The sequence below is a fragment of the Haliotis asinina genome, chromosome 9 (assembly GCF_037392515.1).
Source record: "Haliotis asinina isolate JCU_RB_2024 chromosome 9, JCU_Hal_asi_v2, whole genome shotgun sequence".
NCBI classification, from domain to species: domain Eukaryota; kingdom Metazoa; phylum Mollusca; class Gastropoda; order Lepetellida; family Haliotidae; genus Haliotis; species Haliotis asinina.
The window spans coordinates 47,171,960-47,194,371 of record NC_090288.1 but is presented as its reverse complement, the minus strand read 5'-3'; the positions used below and the strand labels follow the sequence as shown (position 1 = coordinate 47,194,371).

Here is a 22,412-nt window from a genome sequence, read left to right as displayed (position 1 = left end):
TTTTATGAAACTGAGAGCTAAGTCTTCAATATATAAAAATTCCCCATAGGCATTCACAATCCCTTATTTGGTGTGTTCAGTATACTAATCACAGCAGAATAGGGTGTATATCATCATAAAAGATTCCTAGGACCTTTTCCTTGGTTTGGTGGGGGAGGCTGGGTAGCCTAGCGGTTAAACCTGTGCTTGTCATGCTGAGGACCTGGGTTCAATTCCCTAATGGATACAATGCATCAAGCCCATTTCTGGTGTCTCCCACCGTGGCATTGAAAAACGTGGAGTAAATAGATACTCACTCAGTTCAGAGTCAAAATACCTACTGCATTCATTAATATAAGCCACCCAATCCCCAATTCAGTTATGTTTAATATCACCTATGTGCAAGAAGACACTCATATGTATAGTCTTGAGATGATTGTGAATCACTATTTGGCTTGTTTAAAATAATACGTAATGGTCATAAATGACACATAATATCCTCCGAATGTACAAGCAAGAAACCCAGTTGTACCCATTTATACAGCATTGGAGTCTGATTGTACAACAACCCAGCCAGCCAGAGACGTCCCACAGTGTGGACAGAGATGCTTACACTAGCTGGTTACCAACATATGGCTATAGGAGGGAAACAGAAACACCTTGTTATACTCATATATGTCCCCACTAAACTTACCAATCGTATCTTTCTCTTGTACCAGTTAAATGGGAAATAGCTTTATAAACAGATAGAGAGCTTTCCAACTTCAATATGTCAATATTCACTTAACTACGACTAAATTCTGTTCAAAAACTATGAACTAAATGTTGAAATTTTGAAAGTGAAATTTTGAAATTTTAAAAAGCTTAACAAAACCTACAAAATATTCCAACTTTCATTAAATATCTTACTGTTGATGTATTAATAGATCAATAATATTGACTGACTGATATTTAACACAGCACTCCAGTATTCCACTAGCAGTATTCCAGCTATATGGCAGAGGTCTGTATATAACTGAGTCTGGATTAGACAATCTAATGATTAAACGGCTTGAGCACTGATCTATGCAATACATTAAAAACGTGAAATACATTGACATATTTGACTTCAATCTTGCCTCCAGGTATTTTGTGTTTTATTATTTCACAACAGAATCAATGTAAATCTTTTAAATAAAAAAAAACCCCAAAGAATGAGCATTCTATTTATTTTTAGCAATCAAACTTGAATATTTTGATCAAAATACTTCATAGAAGTTAAAAATTTGAAAAAGAAACAACAAAAATATGCAATATTTTACGTTTGTAAATTCTTTTGTCATAAATGGCAACCTATTAACCTACATAAATTATATGTGTCTACTTTGTGGTAATTTTTCTGTATTTAGTACTTTATTTGGAAATATGATGACGTTGAGCTGTGAATGAATATTGATACATAAATGGTGACAATTAATGTAAGGGGTGTTCACAACAGATGAACGGTTGCCCAGTAATGACAAAGCACAACGTCTGTACGTTCCTCCATGCTGTCATACTTACTTTACTTTGTCCAGGGAAGGACCCTCCCCACTCTCTGACGAATCAAGTCGAGGCATGAGTGCATTGCTAACTGATGTTCCTGGACTGCCATAATTGTCCACCCCGGCACCACCAATCTCCCCACCCCATGCTGACCGGGGGCCATGGCGACCACGACTAGGACTGGAACAGAAAAGATTGGAATACTTTACTAAAAATAATCACTATGTACCTATCAAACTCGCTGAAAGCCTGGGTTCAATCCGTGATGGAGGAAATTAAGCTCAGGTTCCAAGGTGGGCACATTTGCATAGTATCCTTGGACAAGATACTTAGATCCACATTGTCTCAGTACACCCAGCTGTAAAATGGGTACCTGTGAGGATGTGCTGGCAGTGCGAATGTTCAGGTCAATACACCCAACAGGGAGCATGGGTGCATGTGATATTGCACAGTGATATTGCTAATATATTGCTAAAAGTGGCATAAAACAATGCTCAGTCTCTGCGCCCTGTTTTTAATTGGTCAAAGATATGGGAGTGAGTGAGTGAGTGAGTGAGTGAGTGAGTGAGTTTAGTTTTACGCCGCACTCAGCAATATTCCAGCTATATGGCGGCGCCAAAGATATGGATGCTGATATTAAAGAGTTACTGTGATATGCTAATGACAGTGGATTAAATCACAACCAACTGCAAAACAAAGTTATATATGATCAGGGAATTTAACTAATATGGATTTAGTCTGGCTACAATGCAAAATTAACCTGGTCCACTTATATATGACTCTGCAGACAATTTGTTAAAACGGTTAAATGCCACACTTTTTTGACAATATTTTCATCTATAATATATATATTGGGGCATATGTACTCTCATTAGCTCCCTAGTGATACAATAAAAGACTTATTATTGTATATGACTTGCATGATATGGATGATTATTACTTCAATGTGAACAGTTTCCAAACAGGCAACATTTGCCATATTTGGAATGTAAACGATTGTTCCATACATTGAAAATTGTTGCATACAGTGTTGTCAGCATTTGCCAAACTGGTTTCAATCAAAAGTTGCGCTATGGGATGTTCGTGAAGAGTCCTCCAAGGGACTTAACTCTTACAGGGTTGCAAGAAATAAGGTTCAGTTGGTACAGAGTGCGAGAGTCGATTTAATGCAATATTGCATTAATTCATATAAACTTTCTAATTTGACACTGTAATCTTAATCTTAATATGTAACTTTGTTTTGGAGTATTTTATAAGTCAGTTTTGCTGGGGGCTGATGATCATAAGCATTCATAAGAGAAAGGCAATATTAATTTTTAGAGAAGTGTGCCATGATAGTGTGCATTCAACTCAAGTATACAAACACTAAAACCATTAGGCAGATCCCATGAACTAATCATCAAAATATATACAAGGTTCCATTATCTAATCCGCATAACATATACAAGTACTTACACAAATATAACACTTGTCAGATCAGATCAGAAAAGGCATTCTTTCATACTAGTATGATTTTTAGTTCATGACATTGATGATACATAGTTTGGGCATAGTTATTGTGATCTTTGGCCCTGATTGAGGATGTCTGTTGGTGGTTGAACAGGTGTGCTCTACATCCAAACATGCATTATAGAAACCATGACAGGAGCCACAGTTCTATACATGTAAGCCCTGATTGAGAATGTCAAGAGTTCGTGTCAGAAACTTCTAGCCTCGGGTGGTGATTTTGATTCGGTTTAAGATTAGGAAAGTGATTATCTTGAGAAGAATTACATCAGCTGGGTTATACTGTTTGATATTCCTGAAGTGTATTAGGTTAATGTTCCTCTGAGGGCAAGCATTTCACCACGGCCTCCAAATATTAATATAATGGTTGACCAACATAGTTCCACTCATACCGTAACCTTTTTGAGAGGTAATAAATCACAACAACAACACAGCCACCAACAGCAGCAGCAACAAGAACAACAGAAACCACAACAACCACAACAACAACAAAAGTAATTACTGCTCAAAGAGTAATGAGAATAATCCCTGTAAAATTATGCAGTGAAATTGTATATCGATATAAGAAAGGGGATACAAATGATTGTGAACACTGCAACAGCAGATCAGGTAGGTCAAGTTTTCAGCATTTGGGGTGATGGGGAGCTAAGTGCATGCTCATTATGACGAAGACTTGGGTTTGATTCCCCACATGGCTACAATGAGTGAAGCCCATTTCTGATATCCCCCAGATGTGATATTGCTGGAATATTGCTAAAAGCGGTGTAGTACCATACTCACTAACTTTTAAGACTGAGACTTATGCTCATTTATACAGTTCTAATGTGAATGGATAACAGAAATGAAAATTCCATGCCCATTGTCTGTAGGGCTGAGCAGAAAGTTGGTTGTTGTCACTGACTTGTGATGACCATTCCAAATGTCCTACTCACCTAAATCTGAAATCTTTAGGCAAAGAATAGCCCTGCAGTGAATCTAGCCTCGATTTCATGATCTGCTTCTTGAAGTCCTTCCTGCTAGTGTTACCATAGCCATTAAAGATGTGATCACAGAACAAAAGACGACCATCAGAATAGATCTGGAAATAAGATGGGATGTTCATTTATGTTCTTACTGAACCTGAATGGCATATGTTATATTTTTTGCTGATTTGCATCACATGTAAGGATATTCCAGCCAATCCATAAAGGTCTGGAATATTTATGTCTGGGATCGACCAGTGGTCAATATTAGGGGCAAACACCAAGAGAAAACAATGACAATCAATAAAGCAAATACGCAATTCTGTTAACATGGATAATCCTGACATTCATTTGTTTGTTTGTTTAATACTGCACTCAGCAATTTTCCAGCTTTATGGCAATGTCTGTAAATAATCAAGTCTGGACTACACAGTCCAGTGATCAGCAGTATGAGCATTGATCTAAGCAGCTGGGATGCAACAACACAATCCAGTGATGGACTACACAATCCAGTGATCAACAGCATGAGCATTGATCTAAGCAGTTGGGATGGAAGCCTGACTCCCTGGTCAGGGTGGCTGCCTCTTATGACAAGCATGACAGGATTACTGAAGACCAATTCTAACCAAGATCTTTGCTACTTTGCTATCGCTATGCTACCGTCGCATGCAAGGTATCATAAGTGGTGAGGCCAATTACCTAAGATTATGTTCAGATGAAGTTTTAATTGACTGCATGCAATGGTAGTATAGCGATCGACAAAGCAGGCGGGTAGGGTGCACCAAACTGTCCAGCCTTGTCCAGATTATTATATTGTACTGTTAGGTGTTTCAAGTCAGGGGTCATCTCAATTTTTTTTAATTTTTAAAATAAAACAATGCTCGCAATGACTTGAGGGCCTGTGTGTGACGCCCATTTCTGGGGGCTCTTGCCCTGATATTGCTAGAATATTGCTAAAACTGGTGTAAAACTCAACTCACTCACTCTTGCCACCTTTACATCAAAGACATTATCTCCAGAACTTACCAGGAACATTCCAGGAACCACATTATGTCTGGTGAGGAGAAGGGGCTGTGTGTGGTCAGACATGCTTGCTGCCGTGTTGATGTCGTACTTGAATATCCTGTATGTGTCCCCCCGACACTGGGTGCAGGGGCGTGTTCGGTTTCGGTTCATGTTGTTGTACAGCTGGTTCAACATGTCCTCGGCCCCTGTAGTGTGGGGGTATCTGCAGGGATGAAGGGAGAGGTTAGCATAAGGAAATGACTTTGACTTTGACTTTATAACAGAACTAGCTATTGCTTACATATGAAACTGGCTAGGTCATAGGCTCCTGAAACATTATGTTATCATGGATATTGATTTTCATTCGATAATTTGCCTTGCATCATGGCTGAAAAGTCAATATAAATCTTTCTCTGATATCATTGTTTTCGATGATCATATGATTATCATATGTTATATTATGTAATTGCTCGAAGGACAGAAGAAAACTCACTTTGCTATCATTCCTTATTATTATCATACGATGTTTGCTTGAGAATTCATCAGAAGTTGCTCACAATACAGTGTAAAATTCTCACTGATATAATTAATCTTCAAATGTGTGTGTGTGTGTGTGCGTGCATGTGTGCTGGGTGCGTGCATGCATGCGTGCGTGTGTGTCACCCCCAACCCCTCAGTTCCTTGTCTAATGTTTAAATGTTTCACTAAAGTTTGAAATGAACAAAAATTGCATAATTATGAACCCCAGTAAGTGTTTAACGATGAAAACAAGATGTTTATAACAGTAGTTCTTGTGTGTCTACATTCAAAGGGAGATCACTCTCATTCAACACATTATAACTTAAGTAGATATATATACACACACATTCAAACTGCAAGACTGCCACTCTGAGCCGACTATCAGAAGAAAGGAAACAAATCATAAGTACCCTTCTTACAGTCTATTTCTCCCCTGACCCGTGAAGGTCCTGGGGTAGAATAGGCTTCAGCAACCCATGCTTGCCATAAAAATCGACTATGGTTGTCGTAAGAGGTGACTAATGGGATCTGGTGGGTCAGGCTGGCTGACTTGGTTGACACATGTCATCGGTTCCCACTTGTGCAGATCGATGCTTATGTTGTTGATCACTGGATTGTCTGGTCCAGACTTGATTATTTACGGACCGCCGCCACATTGCTGAAATATTGCTGAGTGTGGCGGAAAACTAAACTCACTCTCTCACTCACACTCACTCTATATCTTCCCTAAATGTATAACTAAATCTCATAATTACCATTCACGATTTATGCCTAGGGGAGTAATATTAATATGAGATTTACATGTAGAAGCAAGTGAATGAAAGTATGTGTTTACAAAGTTGATGACCCCCCTCCTCCATCCCTTGAACAAAATGGGCAACCCCCCATAAAATCAGCATCATTCCCCATAGCCATAAATTATGAATGGTCAGTAGGGATAAGAACAGTCTTAACTGCGTGTAAGTCTTGAACAATAATTAGCACCACTTACAGAGATGATACGACACACACAATCTGGAGCTGGGATGGGGGAGCATCTCTGATGATGAATTCGTCAAACTCGATGTCTGTGACGAGGGGAATGGCGTAACGGTTACATCGACATTGACTCTTTATCCCTGTCATGACAAACTGTCGCACAGCCAGAGGACATGTGCTGTGGTACAAGGTGGCGGAACGGATGCGTTCTGGCAGGGAGATGTTGGTGTTCTGTCTCGTTGGAGATTTACACTGACCGGTAGCTGACTGAGCTCTGGATCCAACCCTGTGGAGGAGGACAGTAGTGTTGCAGCCATGAAACAGTGGTGTCTTAGTCAGACTACAGGTTGTTAGGTCAATATCTGTTATTCCGTAGTGGAATACATATTAGCAACAGCAGACACTCTGTAAATACCATGATTACAAAATGATTATGTATGTATATGTTAAAACATATTTGATGTACACATTACTTTAACGTGATTGTTAAAACAACCAATGACAATGACATAAAGACAGATTGATCCATAAACCCTTTAAAAGACAATGAACCAGCCTTGTGACACAGAACTGCACAGCTAAGACTAAGATCAGATACAGGTGAACTGACAACTAATTGTTAAGAATATAATGTATAAAGAAGTTGTCTGTTGGACCACCAAAATTCTGAAATATATCTAAAATGATCTGTTATAAAATTATGTGCACAATATAAAATTTCCAGAATTCATCCCTGTTACAGTAGCAAGCACTTATTTTCAATGTTCATATAAAAAACTTTCTTGGTGGTTTTCACTCTGACTTCAATGTTTACTAACTGAATTAAATGTTAACTTCAAAATACTATCTCTGACTCAGTGTTGGTTTCAGGTACCACTAGTTTACATTCACAGTTACTAACGTACTGTCAGAAATAGGAAAAACTGATTGTTCACATTTATTACTACGATTTCTGTGGTTGATATGCAAAAGTATGAAATACCTGTTAAAATAAGTTTGACCCAACTGCAGATACAGTGGTAGGGAGATAGGAAATGTGAAAAAGGACTTTACTGAGGAGAGATTAGTGTAGAAATAATGCAGATTTTTTGCAAAGTCCAAAGCGACTTGTTTCAAACATACCATGGCTTTATGAAAATTAGTGTGCAATGATAATGCATTATAGAGGGCACTTTTTAAATGCCCATTTTGAAATTAGACTTAACTTCATTATGAACGATAACTAAAGTAACAAACAGTAACTTTCATGCTGAAACTATTAAGGACGTGGCTACCATGGAGTCTCATTATCATAAAAAGAAACAGTTGGGAGGGGTCATGTCAAAAGCAAAAAAACAGGACGGCTGATGCAGACCAAGGTTGGGGTCCTGCTGTGGGATAGAGATATCACCTAAGATATGACAATACCGTAGGGAATGAAAGTAGGGAAGTACATGTCTTAACATACATGATAACATCCAGTCCTGTCGATCTTTGAGTGGTCTTGCCAAGTATATATTTTGAGACATTTAATCGGATACTTTTCTTAACATAAACTTCATGAAAGAAAGACACATGTGATATTAATCAATAGATGAAACATTTTCAGCACGCATGAAAAAGCACAAAATATATTTGAGATGACCCCCTGTGCCAGTAGGTAGCACATGCATTACATGCCAGGTGAGTTGTTTTCCATCGTCATACCTGGCTGAGTGATCTAATTGCTATCTTTTGTCTGAACTATTGTTTTCAGCAGCTAGTCATATTTTTTTCTAAGTTTTGCCCGATTTTACGAGTAAACATGCTTTTCTCGAAATGCCCTTACACATCCGCTTGAATGCCCAGTTAGGCCAAAGTGAATTATTTTGCACATCCTATTTGCCATTGTTTAAAATTGAGGGATACAGAGTAACAGCCTTTTTCTCTTTCTGACAGGACTTTAACCCTGAATTCAGTGCTTCCTTAGATATTAGTAAGTCTGACTTCAAAGATTTCTCACACTGATTTCAATGTTGACCTCAATCCTGACTTCAGTATTTACTAACTCTGTCTTCAATGCTTACTTACTCTGACTTCATTGTTTACTAGCTCTGACTTCAATGTTTATTAACACTGACTTCATTGTTTACTTATTCTGTCTTCAATGTTTACTAACTCTGACTTCAATGTTTACTAGCTCTGACTTCAATGTTTATTAACACTGACTTCATTGTTTACTTATTCTGTCTTCAATGTTTACTAACTCTGACTTCAATGTCTACTAGCTCTGACTTCAATGTTCACTAGCTCTGACTTACTCTGTGTTCAATGTTTACTAGCGCTGCCTTCAATGTTTACTTACTCTGACCTCAATGTTTACTTACTCTGACCTCAATGTTTACTTACTCTGACCTCAATGTTTACTTACTCTGGCCTCAATGTTTACTAACTCTGGCTTCAATGTTTACTTACTGTGTGTTCAATGTTTACTAACTCTGGCTTCAATGTTTACCTACTCTGTGTTCAATGTATACTTACACTGACTTCAATTTTTACTTACTGTGTTCAATGTTTACTTACTCTGACTTCATTGTTTACTAACTCGACTTCATTGTTTACTAACTCTGATCTCAATGTTTACTTACTCTGACTTCAATGTTTACTTACTCTGATCTCAATGTTTACTTACTCTGATCTCAATGTTTACTTACTCTGACAGTCTTCTCATGACAGCTACAGCTGTAGGAGACACTGCTCTTCCATCTCCCTGTCCGTATGTGTACATCTCAGACTTCTCCTCAAATTTCACAGTAGACATCCGATTAGGCGATGACTGACGACTCTCAACTGCTGATGACTCTCTCTTCTGATTCCCTGAAATAATATTCTGTTCTTAGATTTAAGACACTACTTCTTGTAATAAGACTTGGGAACTAAGTTCGGTGGATAGTGTCAGTGACACAGTAATTCTGACCCAAACTTTTACTTGGAGACAGACACTGTATCATTGTAATAACTACGGTGCCTAAGCTTTAAACAACAGACTAACATATTACTTTAGGCTAGTCTTCCACAAATTAGATCCTAGTTAAAACTACTGCTAACAAATATTTGAGGCTATCCAATTATGGGTTACATCAGGTTGACCTTTCATATGACAATCAGCATGTTCATTACTAGATTGGGAAAACATTCAAAACAGATCTTTTCAAAACCAATGGGAAGTGCCGCCATACAATTTCTAGCATCCATTTGACATTCCAGAATTGTTCTTCATTTTTGTTTAAGCATTAAATTTGGCAAATTTTCCAACAGGGAACTTGATAAAAAAAATTTTTCAAAGTGTAGCCTGAAATGGAAGTTTTCATTTAGAAACTAGTGTTGTAAAACCAGGAAAGCTACTCCTACAAGCCTTTGTCCACTTGTTACTAATTAGTTCATAGGCTAGACATAGTTCATGAAAGGTTGTTTTGTGATACGTAATAGGATGTATTCAGATCTTGTGTAGCAGTAGCAGACTCTAGGAGTGATTTTAATGAGACTGATCTCAAGAATACAGACTGAACTGCAGAATTTCTGCAGAATTTCCTTGTACCTTTGAGCAATATACTGTTAACTATAAAATCCATACCATTGCATCCTGGTTATAATGCCACCCTGGATATAATGCCATGTTTTTGCCATGTTCTTGTCAGAACAGATTTCCAACCTATATAATTTGGAATACTGCTGAGTGTGGCATTGAACAACAATGAAGCCAAACTAAACAACCTGTAACAAGTTTCCATTACCTGCAGGAGCTGATGGTGCTCTCAATGTCTGGAACAAATTACTAGTGTCCGGCGACCTGGGCATTGACACTGACACACTCCTGGTGTTGCCCACAGCGTCTGTGGCCAGTCGAGCTGACTGTGCATAGCGGCGACGTACAGACGGCACGTCTTGCAGAGAGCTCAGTGTGGGCGTGCACATCTCAAGTGCTAGACGATAGTGTTCCAACCAATCATCTACTAAGTTTCTGTGAGTTCAAAACATAAAAATGTGCAAAATATGTGAAAGATAACTCTTTGGAGATTGTGATGTGATTCATGCTTAAATTAAGATGCATGTGATTCAAACAATAAGCCAAACATAAATATGACAAAAATATGCCCACTTTGAACAAAGTAAAAAACTTAAACATTCAATGAAATTAATCATTTTGAGGATGTTTTTCCACTGATATATATTCCCTTAGTGCCGATACCTAAATGAATTCCAACAATCATTTCAGGAGTTGTCTACCTTGGAACAGTTGTCCACCCTTGACAAACAATACCATCAACTACTTGGATTAAGATTTATATTGGAAAAAATAGAAGAAAAGATGATTCATCATGCAAATTTTAACTCAATATAAGCCTTGTGAGAAAATTCCCTCCTTGAAAGACTGTGGCAATACAAATCAGAATTAGTCTTCAGCAGTCAATACTGAAGGGGCTTGGTTGACACATCAGTATCCAGCTGCACAGAATCATGCTTTTGATAACTTGATTGTTTGGTCCAGACTCGATTATTTACATCTGCCATCATAAAGCTGGAATACTGAGTGCAGGATAAAAAGAAACAAAATATCCTCCCTTGAAATCCCCGTCCCTCTGTTTACTGCTGTCCACCTCACCTGGCCTTCCTCTGGAGCCGTGCAAGCTCCTTATCAGCCTCCGTATCATACATGATCCGGTCCTGCTCATCCATCATCTTCTGGAGTTCCGCAAGTTGACCCTTGTATTTATCCTGGAGCCGACAACATCCTCATCAACTCAACACTCACAAACAAGTCTTGACTAAGCGGAATTGAGAGATATTCTAAACTGATGATACAAATGAAACAGTGTCATTGTGCAATGTTCATAATGTGACACATCAGGGTTATATTTTAAAGACATCACACTTCAGTTGTGCAAATGTGGAAATGCCTTGATCTGTATGTACCTTGTGCACAGGATCCGATGGTAAAGTTAGATACAATTGTGGAGTGGTGAAAATAGATCAGTACAGTTTTCTGTTCTCGATATGCAAATAAAACTGTTAGTGTCACCTTTTTCTTTGATTTTGATTTTGTTTTAGTCTTTGGTGCAAAAAGCCTGAGTAGTTCTTTGGCAGCTCGTGATGAGAAGGTGAATGTTGTTAGTAGCTGTTCCTGAAACATCATATAATGTAGACATTAAACATTGACAGTGGTGGCTCGCAGCAACACGTACACAGATTAGCAGTGTAAACACAAACATTTGCTGTGCAGATCATTGTAACATTTTAGAAACTGTATGCTTCAGCGATGACAATGATTTTTGATGATTGTGAGGATGAAGAATGTTACTTTATGCTGCTGCCTGACAACAATATTTTCAGCTGTATCACAGGAATTTTCTGTAGTCTAACTGAGTGGGGGTAATCTGAAGCTGACAGTGTGAGCATCATACTATGATACTGGGGTTTGTTAATGTAATGTCAGCAAGAAGATATAAGAGGAAGAACAGAAAATTTGGGTCATTGGCTAGGGAGAAGATGAGGAGGAAGAAAAGGAGGAAGATGAAGAAAAAAGGAGGAAGAGGAGAAAAAAGGAAGAGAAAGGAATAGGAAGAAGAGGAGGATGAAGACAAAAGGAGGTCGAGAAAGGGATGAAGAGGTAGAGAAAGCAACATAGGAGGAAGCAGAAGAGGAAGAAGATTGGAAGATGGTTAAGAAGATTAGTATGAGGAAAGGAAGAAGGGAGGAAGAGAAGAGAGGAGAAAGAGGAAGAAGATGGAAAGGAAGAAGAAGATGATGGGGTAGAAAAGGAGGAAGATGAGGATGAAGAGGAAGAGAAGGAAAGAGAGGGAAAGTGACAAAAAAATGGGGGTCAGATCTGTTCACTGACAAGTATGATGATAATGACAATGACGACGATGAAACATATATATCCATTACTATTAATAAGAAGACGAGAACTGGAATATTTTCTCATGATTCTCTTTCATTTCCAGTACAACAAATTCTGAATGTTTCATGAAACGGACAGGTTTGATTTGCTCACATTTTCATCTCCTTGTCGTGGCTCAACAGCTCCAGGCACTGGCCCCACGGGGAACTTAGCACTCTCTTTCATACAGTTGAAGTGTAGCACCATGGAGCTCTGGCTTACGCAGCGGAAAGTCAGGAAACTGTTTATCTGGAACACAGAAACAACAATTCACGTCATCAACAATGATGATGATGATGATGATGATGATGATGATGATGGTGATGATCTCATCTTAGACAAATGACTTTATTAAAAATTGCCTCTGTTCACCCAGTAGAAAATGGGTAAGTCATGTAACTATAACCTGGGTTATCCAGGGTAATAATGTGCTGTGCTTTGATTGTTAGTGCTATGAGCATACTTGGTGTGGAGTGTGGTACTAAATAAATGACACATTATGGTGCCAAAAAACAGTGCCAAAAAATCTTCAAGGTGTTAAAGGTGTGGACATGAGTCAGCTTTATTTCTCCACATGATAATGTCATAAGCGGAATGTAAGAACTTGAAAGGTGTATGAGCTGTGTTGGAAGAGTTGTTCTTCTGTCAACTATTATTCCAGTACATTGATGTGACGAGTGGACAAAACTTATGTAAATGTATTTAGAAGCTACTTATTGTTTCCTGGCTGGTCCTCAGACACTGAGGGATAAAGACAATGACTGGGCCCACGTGCACAAAGCAATCTTTTTGCGAAGATTACTATCACTCCTATACCCTACCACAGACTTAAGAAAGTCAGAGTGCTAAGTTCACTGAGCAAGTGGTCCTTGGCAGGCTTGGAGTTGGTATACTGTCCCTTAAGCTGGTATCTCAGCCGGCTAACACTATAAGTACTACAACTACTAGTAGCCTGGAGATTGCATGCCAGTTTACATAAGCATGATAAATGATCTGTTGAATAACCATTACTTCCCTATGTCCTTCAACAAAGAGACAATATCAAAAATGGCAGATGAAATTCCTTTGAGATATCTCACCTGGAAACCAACCGGTGATGTTATTTTCACATTTCCGAGCGGCCACTTCCATTTTTGGTTGACAGTTCCATCGTCTTCTGCTAGGTGACCGCCCTTATCCGTTGCTAAAAACCTGCAGCATACAGTGAGACACATACAGTCCGTGAGTGTGTTTTGTGCTGCTCTGAACAGAATTCCAGTTGTATCACACTGGTATGAGGGTGTTGGTATGAGGGTGGGAAAAAAGGCTAGTCTCAGACGATTATCACATTGATAAAACCCATGAATACAGGTATGGTGCTGGTAACCTAGAACCATAATGAGCTTCACAGGGCTGGGGTAGAATAGGCCTTCAGCAACCCATGTTTGCCATAAAAAGTCACTCTGCTTGTCGTAAGAGGCAACTAACAGGACTTGGTGGTCATCCTTGCTGACTTGGTTGACATAGGTCATCGGTTCCCAATTGTGCAGATTGATGCTCATGCTGTTGATCACTGGATTGTCTGGTCCAGACTCGATTATTTACAGACTGACGCCATATAGCTGGCATGCTGCTGAGTGCAGCGTAAAATTAAATTCACTCACTCACTCAGCTTCACAAGGTTTTAAAATATTTTATGCAGCTTAAGCATTATTATTTCTGCAATATCATGGCTGTCAACACCAGAAATTGGCATCGCATATTGTACCCATGTGTAGGATCATTGAGACTAGCAAACACATCAACCACTGAAGTACTGATGATGGTTGATGGGGAGTCTGTTTACAGTGACTGACTGAGTTTGGGTTTTACGCTGTTTCTAGCAACATTCCAGCTATCTAATGGTGGGGAACACCATAAATGAACTTCACACAATGTATCCATGTGGGGAATCGGACCCAGGTCTTCAGTGTAACAAGCAAAAGCTTTAACCATTAGGCCAGCCCACTGCGCCCAGTTTGTTATAGAGATTGTTTAGAAACATGAGGGTAATTCTGATTACTAACTCCCTGGCAAAACTGCAACCTTTTCTATGACATACTACCAGCAAGATGACAATGGTTTCAACAATGCTGTCTGGATGATGAAAACAACACATGTGTATGATATTTGCATTTATGCACATTCCGTTTTCAGGAGTGTATTTTTTTTCTAAACCTATTGGTAATAAATAGAAGTATGATAGTGGTAGCATACTCACTTGACCACACCGTTGGGATGATAACAGCACCCTTTCCCGGCCGGTGTGAAGCAGGCCAGCATCTTCATCTCGAGGTCATCTGTGTAGGCTATAGTGTAGTACCCTGGTCGTCCATACCCTGCTGCGCTGCTCACCACTGCTGGACGACCCGACGGATAGCTGGACAACGATCAAGGAAGTGTATTGCTTGCATCTGCATTGACCAGAATTACCTTGCAATGTGTCTGTTTGTTTATTGTTTAATTCCTTGCTCAGCAAAACATTCCAGCTAATAATTGTGACCTCTTAATAATCAAGTATGGCCAGGCAATCCAGAGATTGACATCGTGAGTACTGTTCTCAAATACAGTTACTGAATGCCAATATTTTAACCCAGATCTTCATGGTTACCTCTCCTGAAAGGTTGGATTAAGATTTTTCATTGTTTTGATGATCACACAATGTAACAGAATAATTGTATTGCTTTCTTAAGTTCCTATTTCCTGGTAATTGTACAGCTTGGTTCAGTGATTCAGTTCTGAATATAAGCGCTCTTTTGTTGACATGCCACTAACTTTGACAAGTTATCCTGCTTTAAGAACCTTATACCTTACGATGGGCATTAAATGCAATCCTTCCTCTGATAGACTGGTACCTGGCTTGCTTTGAACTGCATCACATTTATGATGGAAATACAAAGAATTCCAGTCTCCATTGCAATAAATGTACTTTGGGCAGATAGCCAGCTCTTGATTTCCCCAACACTTTAATCTCTGATAAAAACTCATAGGAACATTTTATGTCACTCGAATTCAGACCCGTACAAATCAAAACTAAATTCTGACAATCATTTTAGCCAATTCCTCATTTACAACTACAGATGTACACTATATGTCCAGACAAATAAAAAAATTACAGGGTGATCCCCTCTGACAAACTATCATGAATGAATCTGAAATTTCCTCCTCAAACAAGGATACTATGCTACTGTTGTGCCGTCCATGTGTGAAGTCAACATGAGTTGTTTCCCCTCGTTGCGGTCGTCGTACATGTGAGGTATCCGTGGCTTCTGACCTCTGACTGCTGGGTTGATTGAGGGCTTTACTGGCGATTTTCGGTATTTTAACAAAGTTTCTTTCCTAGTGTCACCATAGTATCGAACTTGAGCAGGTTTGTCTAAACCAAGTTCTATTTCTTGTGCATACTGGTCTCGACTGTGGAAATAAGACAGTACTTTGCTAGAGGTACCAACATAAAGTCACATTCAAGAACACTGTTTGGTGCAACACTAAACACAAATATATGATCAGTCTGAATCTGAGAGAGCAGGAAGAGTTGGCTTGAAACTATTTATGCCTTATGTATGCAGTGTCCCTGCAGTATGTTATCATCCTATTAGGCACTAGAAGATAGTCACTTTACTATCTCACCCTACCAGGTACCCATTAATAGCTGGGTGGGTAGGGGCAGGACATAGCCATATGTCCCAAAGATGGGTTTCAGTACACCACAGGACCAATGCCAGGATCACACTTTGATATGACGACAATGAATTGATATGTCAAGACTAACAAAACCTGAAAGTAGCCATTATGCATGTTACTGATGAACTTCATATTTCTGTTTACTGCTGAATGAGGACAGTGTTATTGTAAAACCAGTGCCTTTAATGATGTACTCACGTGATCTTCATGCAGTGCTGTAGGATCTGAACACACCATTCCAACAGTGTCTCCCTTGCTATCTCATCCTCCCTCCCCTTCTGCACGATCCACCCTGAAACATCATGGCAACAGTCAGCATGGCTTATGATGCTATTCACAATAAAACACTGGTGTAGATGCGTTTAGAATTGGTCTACAGCAACCCTTCAACAAAAGCGACTAACAGGCTCGGGTGGTCTGGCTCACTGACTTGGTTGACCAATGTCATTACATTAACATAGAGTAATAATTCATACGAAAATTCATCATTATTTATTACTGCTACAAGTGATATATACACCTGCAACTTAATTAAGCACCCTGATATATTTCATGATAGCAGAGGAACTGTTAACCATCGTTAAACGTGAATGGGACTTTCTAGGACACCATGTGAGCTTGAGAGAACCCCTTCTCCAGAATCTTGCACAGCTGGAAGCTGCTTTGCATGAAGAATGGCGGCATTTGCCACTTGATCTTATCAGAAGGTTTAATAGTACCATGAGGAGGAGGGTTCAAGCTGTCATCCAAGCACATTGCGGACACACCTGATACTGATGCCAGACACATCAGATGTTAACATGTGACATGAATTATTATTCCATTAGAGCATCCCAGTTTGTAGATTGTTGCTCATGCTGTTGATCATTGGATTATCAGGTCCAGATATGACAGGCTGCTGCCATATATGTGGTGAGTGAGTGAGTGAGTGAGTGAGTGAGTGAGTGAGTGAGTGAGTGTGTGAGTCAGTGAGTGAGTGAGTATGTGAGTAAGTGGGTTTGGGTTCATGGCACTCTTAGCAATATCATGGTGGGGGACACCATGTGAGGAATCTGACCTGGGTCATCTGTATGAAGAGCAAATGCTTTAACTGCTGGGCTACCCCACCACTCCTAGTCTTCAGAAACAAAACAGTATTCCAAATACTCAGCATACCTTTTTCTTCACATTGTTTTGAAGACAGCTGGAACTGTATTGTACACATGTAATAGCTGGGGTTCCCCATAGTAGCTGAAAACACAGATACAGATGCAGCTTCAATGTATGTTTAGTGATCATAGCCTTGAGTGTCTGTGCCAAAATTGTCAGAATTTGTATTTTGAGTGGACATGAACTCTGGGTTTTGTAAAATGAGTATGCTACACAAACAAATACAAAATCTGTGACACATCCACACTATAACATTAGTGAAAACATATTCTCCATTTAGAAATCGTTTACAATGTCACTACCTCATTCTTTCTAATCTCATATGTATCTGTACTTCATAATTTTGTGAAAAGACACGCTTATAACTTCATTTACTGCTTGTCGGTTTTACTGCAAAGCCATTTAACACTACGTCAACAAACATGATACATGACATCATGAAAAGAATGGCGTTGCAATCAATGTTACCTATGAGTTAGATACTAATTTTATTATCTTGAACAGTATGTGTAAAAATGAAACTGCAAATACTTACTCATAAGTAGGAAAAATAGCAATGACTGACTTCTATTATAGTAACCTTACCTTGAAACATGCGATGATGTCACATTTACCCACATCATTTAACATGAAATTTTCAAAGATACCTCAAGTATATAAAATGGCTGACAGGTTATTTAAATTAAATTATGACTTGATTCCAGTTAGGAAACTGGATGTCGATCCACAGAGTGTTTGTAGCACTGTGGTATTCATAAACCTATGATAAACTACAGAGTTACGACAGGTCATAACATTATGAACGCTTTGTTGATTGGGACACTGATATGTATTTTACCACATTAATTAAATATGCTTCATGTTCTCACAAAAATCACAATTAAAATGAATGCACATGTAAAATTATCTCAGTATTTATAGAAAGACATGGTTAAATTCTTGCTGTACAAACCAGAACCAGCTGTTCATGCGTTATTCAAGTCATATTAGTTGTGAAAACTGAGAAATGTTAATCTTTCTTTACCGCTGTTGAATAAATTCATTTGACATAACCACCACTGCCAACCTTGATACCAAAGTCTGTTGTTAACATGATTACAAGGCCCCGCTGTATCACCATCAATGACCCTTGCCCTTAGGATCTCTTCACTTTCAGAGCTGGACGCCCATTTCAAGCTTAGGCCATCTTTTGTTGCTGTTTTAGTTTACCATGACTCCAGGTAAATATGTTTTGGGCAACAACATTGGGCAACAATGTCACTTTGTATAGATTACAGAAAATCATTTTGTTTAAAATGAAAACAAAGATTCTACTTCTTGTTTCATTGAGAATTATGTTAATGCATGCCAAAAATGCAGACCAGGAAATAAACAAAATGACGACCTTTGTAGAACTCTTAGTTCAGAAAGAAATTACTTCGACAGTCCCTCAAGGAAAGATTATATTCCAGATTAGTTGCAGGTAAATAGTATACTGTTTACATACAACAACTGATGTTATCACTGGGATCTTCTTGTTCTACCTCCTCCTCCTCAGGATTACCTTATATGAATTTAATACACTTAACAACTGCATAACATATTCAACACAATTACACACTTGATGCATAAATTAAAAAAACACATACATTTCATAAATACCTAAATGTAAGAAATAACATGTTCTATTTTTGTGCTTCTTGCATTCAGTCTGATTTCATTATCACTGTCAAGAAATAATTAACTATATGTTAAAACAGCTAAATTGGCAGAAAATGATATCTTTTTGCATCCACAACTGTAATTATAAGGTAAGGATGACATACATAAATTAGGAGATAAACATACTGTGTTGGGAATCATGGGAAATCAATTTGATTTAAAACCGAATGCGTAGCATGAGGTTTTAAATACAAAATTTAGAGCTATTATAATTTTGTTATATACCGCTGATTTTCCAACACAATACGTTTATCTCCATTCTACCATAACCGTGTTATTCAGATTTTAAACAAGTACATGATGTGTTTGAAAATCAGAGGTATATAACATGATTATATACCTCTGGATGACTTTGATTAGCCAATCACAATCCAGTATTTACTGAAGTCATTGTAGAATGAACAATTACTTTATTATCAGTATTAGTGTATGTGACACCGTTCATCCTTGTATCTAATCCTTACTTAATACTCCAGCTAAATGTTGCTCATAGAAAACAACACCTGCTATACTTTGATTCAAGCAGTTATGTCCCTTTGAGCAAGGACACTATTCCCAAATGCAATACTAATTTGATATTTGAATTCTTGACTGATCGTCAGACTAAAGAAACAGAAAACATTTCTTATGCTCAAAAGAAGAAGGCAGTATCTGGTACCTATGATTCAAAGCCTGGAATGCAATTTATCTTGAAAAGGATATAAGAATGAGAGTTATTTCCCTTTGAGCAAGGTCACTATTCCCAAATCCAACAGTAATTTGTTTTTTGTACAGCTGACTGATCTTCAGACTAAAGAAAAAGAAAATGATGCTTATATTCAAAGAAGAAGGCGGTATCTGCTAACGATAGTTTAAAGCCTAAGATTGCAACCTGTTTTTACAAAACATTGAGGAATGGGAGCTATTTCCTTTGCGTAAGCACATAATTTCAAGCAGCAATAATAAACTGTGTTTTGCACTGTTATCTGATTTTCAGACATTGAGAAAATGAAAAATATTTTGCAGTAATACACATTGTTTCAATGAAGCATAAAACATACAGGTCAAACAAAATAATTAGTAAATATATTCATAGCCAAAGTGTTCATATCATGTTCAATCAACAGTACATGAACACAAATAATACATACACAAGTATGATAGCATATTACAAGGCTGAATGACATCTTTGTTGAAATGTTAATATAAAGAGAGAGGTTAATTGAAACATTAGTATCAAGGAACTTACTCATTGAGCTGTCTGAAATATTGTGAGTAGAACTTGTTGAATACAAAAGCAAATACTTGTATTCTGTAAGAAATGTTCTTTGCCATATACACATGAAAACACTTCCTATACCTACACTACTGACAATAATGTTTAACTTAGTGTATTTCTAAAGAAAAACAAATTGCACTTTGCACATTCAAATACCTGATAATTTAAACAATATGCAAAAGCTGGGAAAAATAATTCACATTAACTTAGTAATGGTAGATTCCAATTTATTTTCTAAACATTGATGGCTATGTTTCAACAATGAAATACTGTGGAATCTAAAAATAACCAATCCCAACACCATCAGAGAAAACAAAAACAGACTGAAAAAAACACACCTGACTATGCTGGATCAAATTTACCCTTCTAATTTACTTCATTCAATATCATCATATGATGTGCCTAATTCTTTAAACCAGATTCAGCACCAAAATTGTTTGAGAACACTTTGATGCAAAATATGGCTGAAGGTGATATACATAGCTAATGAGCATGGGGTTTGTTTATTCATGCCTCCATAAATGCCAAAACGTATTGAGATCAAATGAGCTATTTAGGATTTAAGAACAGCCAGAGATATTAAAAGCTACTCACATCTTGCGTCCGAGGGTGTTTCTGTCAGAGCTGACAAATAGTCTTCATGGTAGCCACGCTTATTGCCTGGCGATCTCACTGAGCCAGCCACTGGAACATTAACACATGACATGTAACATGTAACAGACTTGGACATATTCATGCAAAACTTATCAGATTAAGAATTGGTAAGAATCGTAAGTCGTGAAAGGTAAAAAATTAACTTTAACAACTCATGCTTGTTGTTAGAGGTGACTAACGGGATTGGGTGGTCAGACTCGTTGACTTGGTTGACACATGTCATTGTATTCCAATTGCACAGATAGATGCTCATGATATTAGTCACTGGATTGTCCTGTCCAGAACCTACTACACTTGGTGCCTTTGTATAAAACAACTTTAGCTCCAAGACTGACATAAGTCTAAGATGATATTAATGTTTGGGAGTGAAAACCACTTTGTGCAACAGCAGCCTGGAATCTTGACTTGTGCCAATTTGGTTTTGATTTTCATAAATTATTTGTAACTAATCTTTATCATTTGAGAATTAGGAAGCATGATGATGATTATGGAAAATGTGCACAACCTCCGAAATTGAACAGTTCTCTCATTTGCAGTTTAAGGGTAAATTCTTCTGAAAGTGTGGACTTTATTTTCATATGAACTTATCCCAAAAGGAAGAATAATGTTTTTTTCACTCAGAAAGTGTAATCCCAAATTTAATGCTTGTTACCTCTGACAACTTTCTTGTATCTTACGACAACACATCCTCAACAGATTCAGTAAGCTTCTTTGCAAGAAATAGCTGTTTCATTCCAAGAGATACATGTGCTGGTTATCACCAGATTGATAACTGTAGCTTGGTAATTGATCAATAATAAACTGTCAAGATCACAGATGATTTCGTTTATATAATTAGTTTATGGTACTGTAAATAGATGTAGTATGGTATTGTTAGAGTGTGTTATATATTGTTGGGAGTTGTTGTTAGATTATGTTCGGTAATACTATGGGAACAGGGTTATGTTCAGGGAAGCGTGACCAGGTATGGCCAGAGAGCTGGGGTGTTAATTTGTAAACAATAGAGAGGTGTTGAGTAGCTTGGGTATGGGAGGTCAATATAAATAGTGAGGAAGGGTAGTAATCTGCACAGTCAGCCAGAATCACCACTGTGTTCACCTGTATGGGTTCAACTTTTGTATGGGATTGCATCTCACGCTGGCTGGCGTAAGTTTTTATTATCATTATTACTTTTGTATTTATTGATTGAGTAGATGTAGCAAGAAATTGTTTTACTGATGTAGTATTTCTAGATATATGTGCATATTGTAACACTATATAGCCACAAAGCCATTCAAAATTTGAATGTTATCGTTCCACAAAACCTGTTCCACTTTCAAATATGTAAATCGGAGTAAAGTACATGCATAAAGTATAAGACATTGACACATGTCTTACTGAGTAACTGTAGTTACTTATATTGTATTGTAGTGTCCCGGAACTGGCCGGTTATCCTTAAAGTAAGGAGAGGGGTAGTATCTCCGCCTGTAAGGAGACAGACAAGAGTCTTCCCTGTTGTACAAGGAGCATGTATCTCCTAGTAATGTGAGATGTGGATGGCACAGCCATCAACCATTACACAGGCCCCTTAAACTCC

The 22,412-nt window shown here is 38.0% G+C and overlaps 1 protein-coding gene across 1 annotated transcript in view; it reads right to left on the bottom strand.

Annotated features, from left to right (window-relative positions):
- LOC137296103 (uncharacterized) overlaps positions 1-22,412 on the bottom strand; it is a 52,000-nt gene that overhangs the window by 7,002 nt on the left and 22,586 nt on the right. The window contains exons 3-18 of the mRNA XM_067827784.1: positions 20,777-20,866; positions 20,153-20,164; positions 17,230-17,304; positions 16,273-16,366; positions 15,571-15,804; positions 14,612-14,770; positions 13,452-13,563; positions 12,487-12,621; positions 11,512-11,613; positions 11,095-11,207; positions 10,226-10,452; positions 9,146-9,308; positions 6,487-6,759; positions 4,998-5,199; positions 3,942-4,087; positions 1,522-1,683 (exon numbers count right to left, since the gene is read on the bottom strand). Of these exons, the coding sequence (XP_067683885.1) occupies positions 1,522-1,683; positions 3,942-4,087; positions 4,998-5,199; positions 6,487-6,759; positions 9,146-9,308; positions 10,226-10,452; positions 11,095-11,207; positions 11,512-11,613; positions 12,487-12,621; positions 13,452-13,563; positions 14,612-14,770; positions 15,571-15,804; positions 16,273-16,366; positions 17,230-17,304; positions 20,153-20,164; positions 20,777-20,866 (2,299 nt within the window). The remainder of the gene's footprint in view (positions 1-1,521; positions 1,684-3,941; positions 4,088-4,997; positions 5,200-6,486; positions 6,760-9,145; positions 9,309-10,225; positions 10,453-11,094; positions 11,208-11,511; positions 11,614-12,486; positions 12,622-13,451; positions 13,564-14,611; positions 14,771-15,570; positions 15,805-16,272; positions 16,367-17,229; positions 17,305-20,152; positions 20,165-20,776; positions 20,867-22,412) is intronic.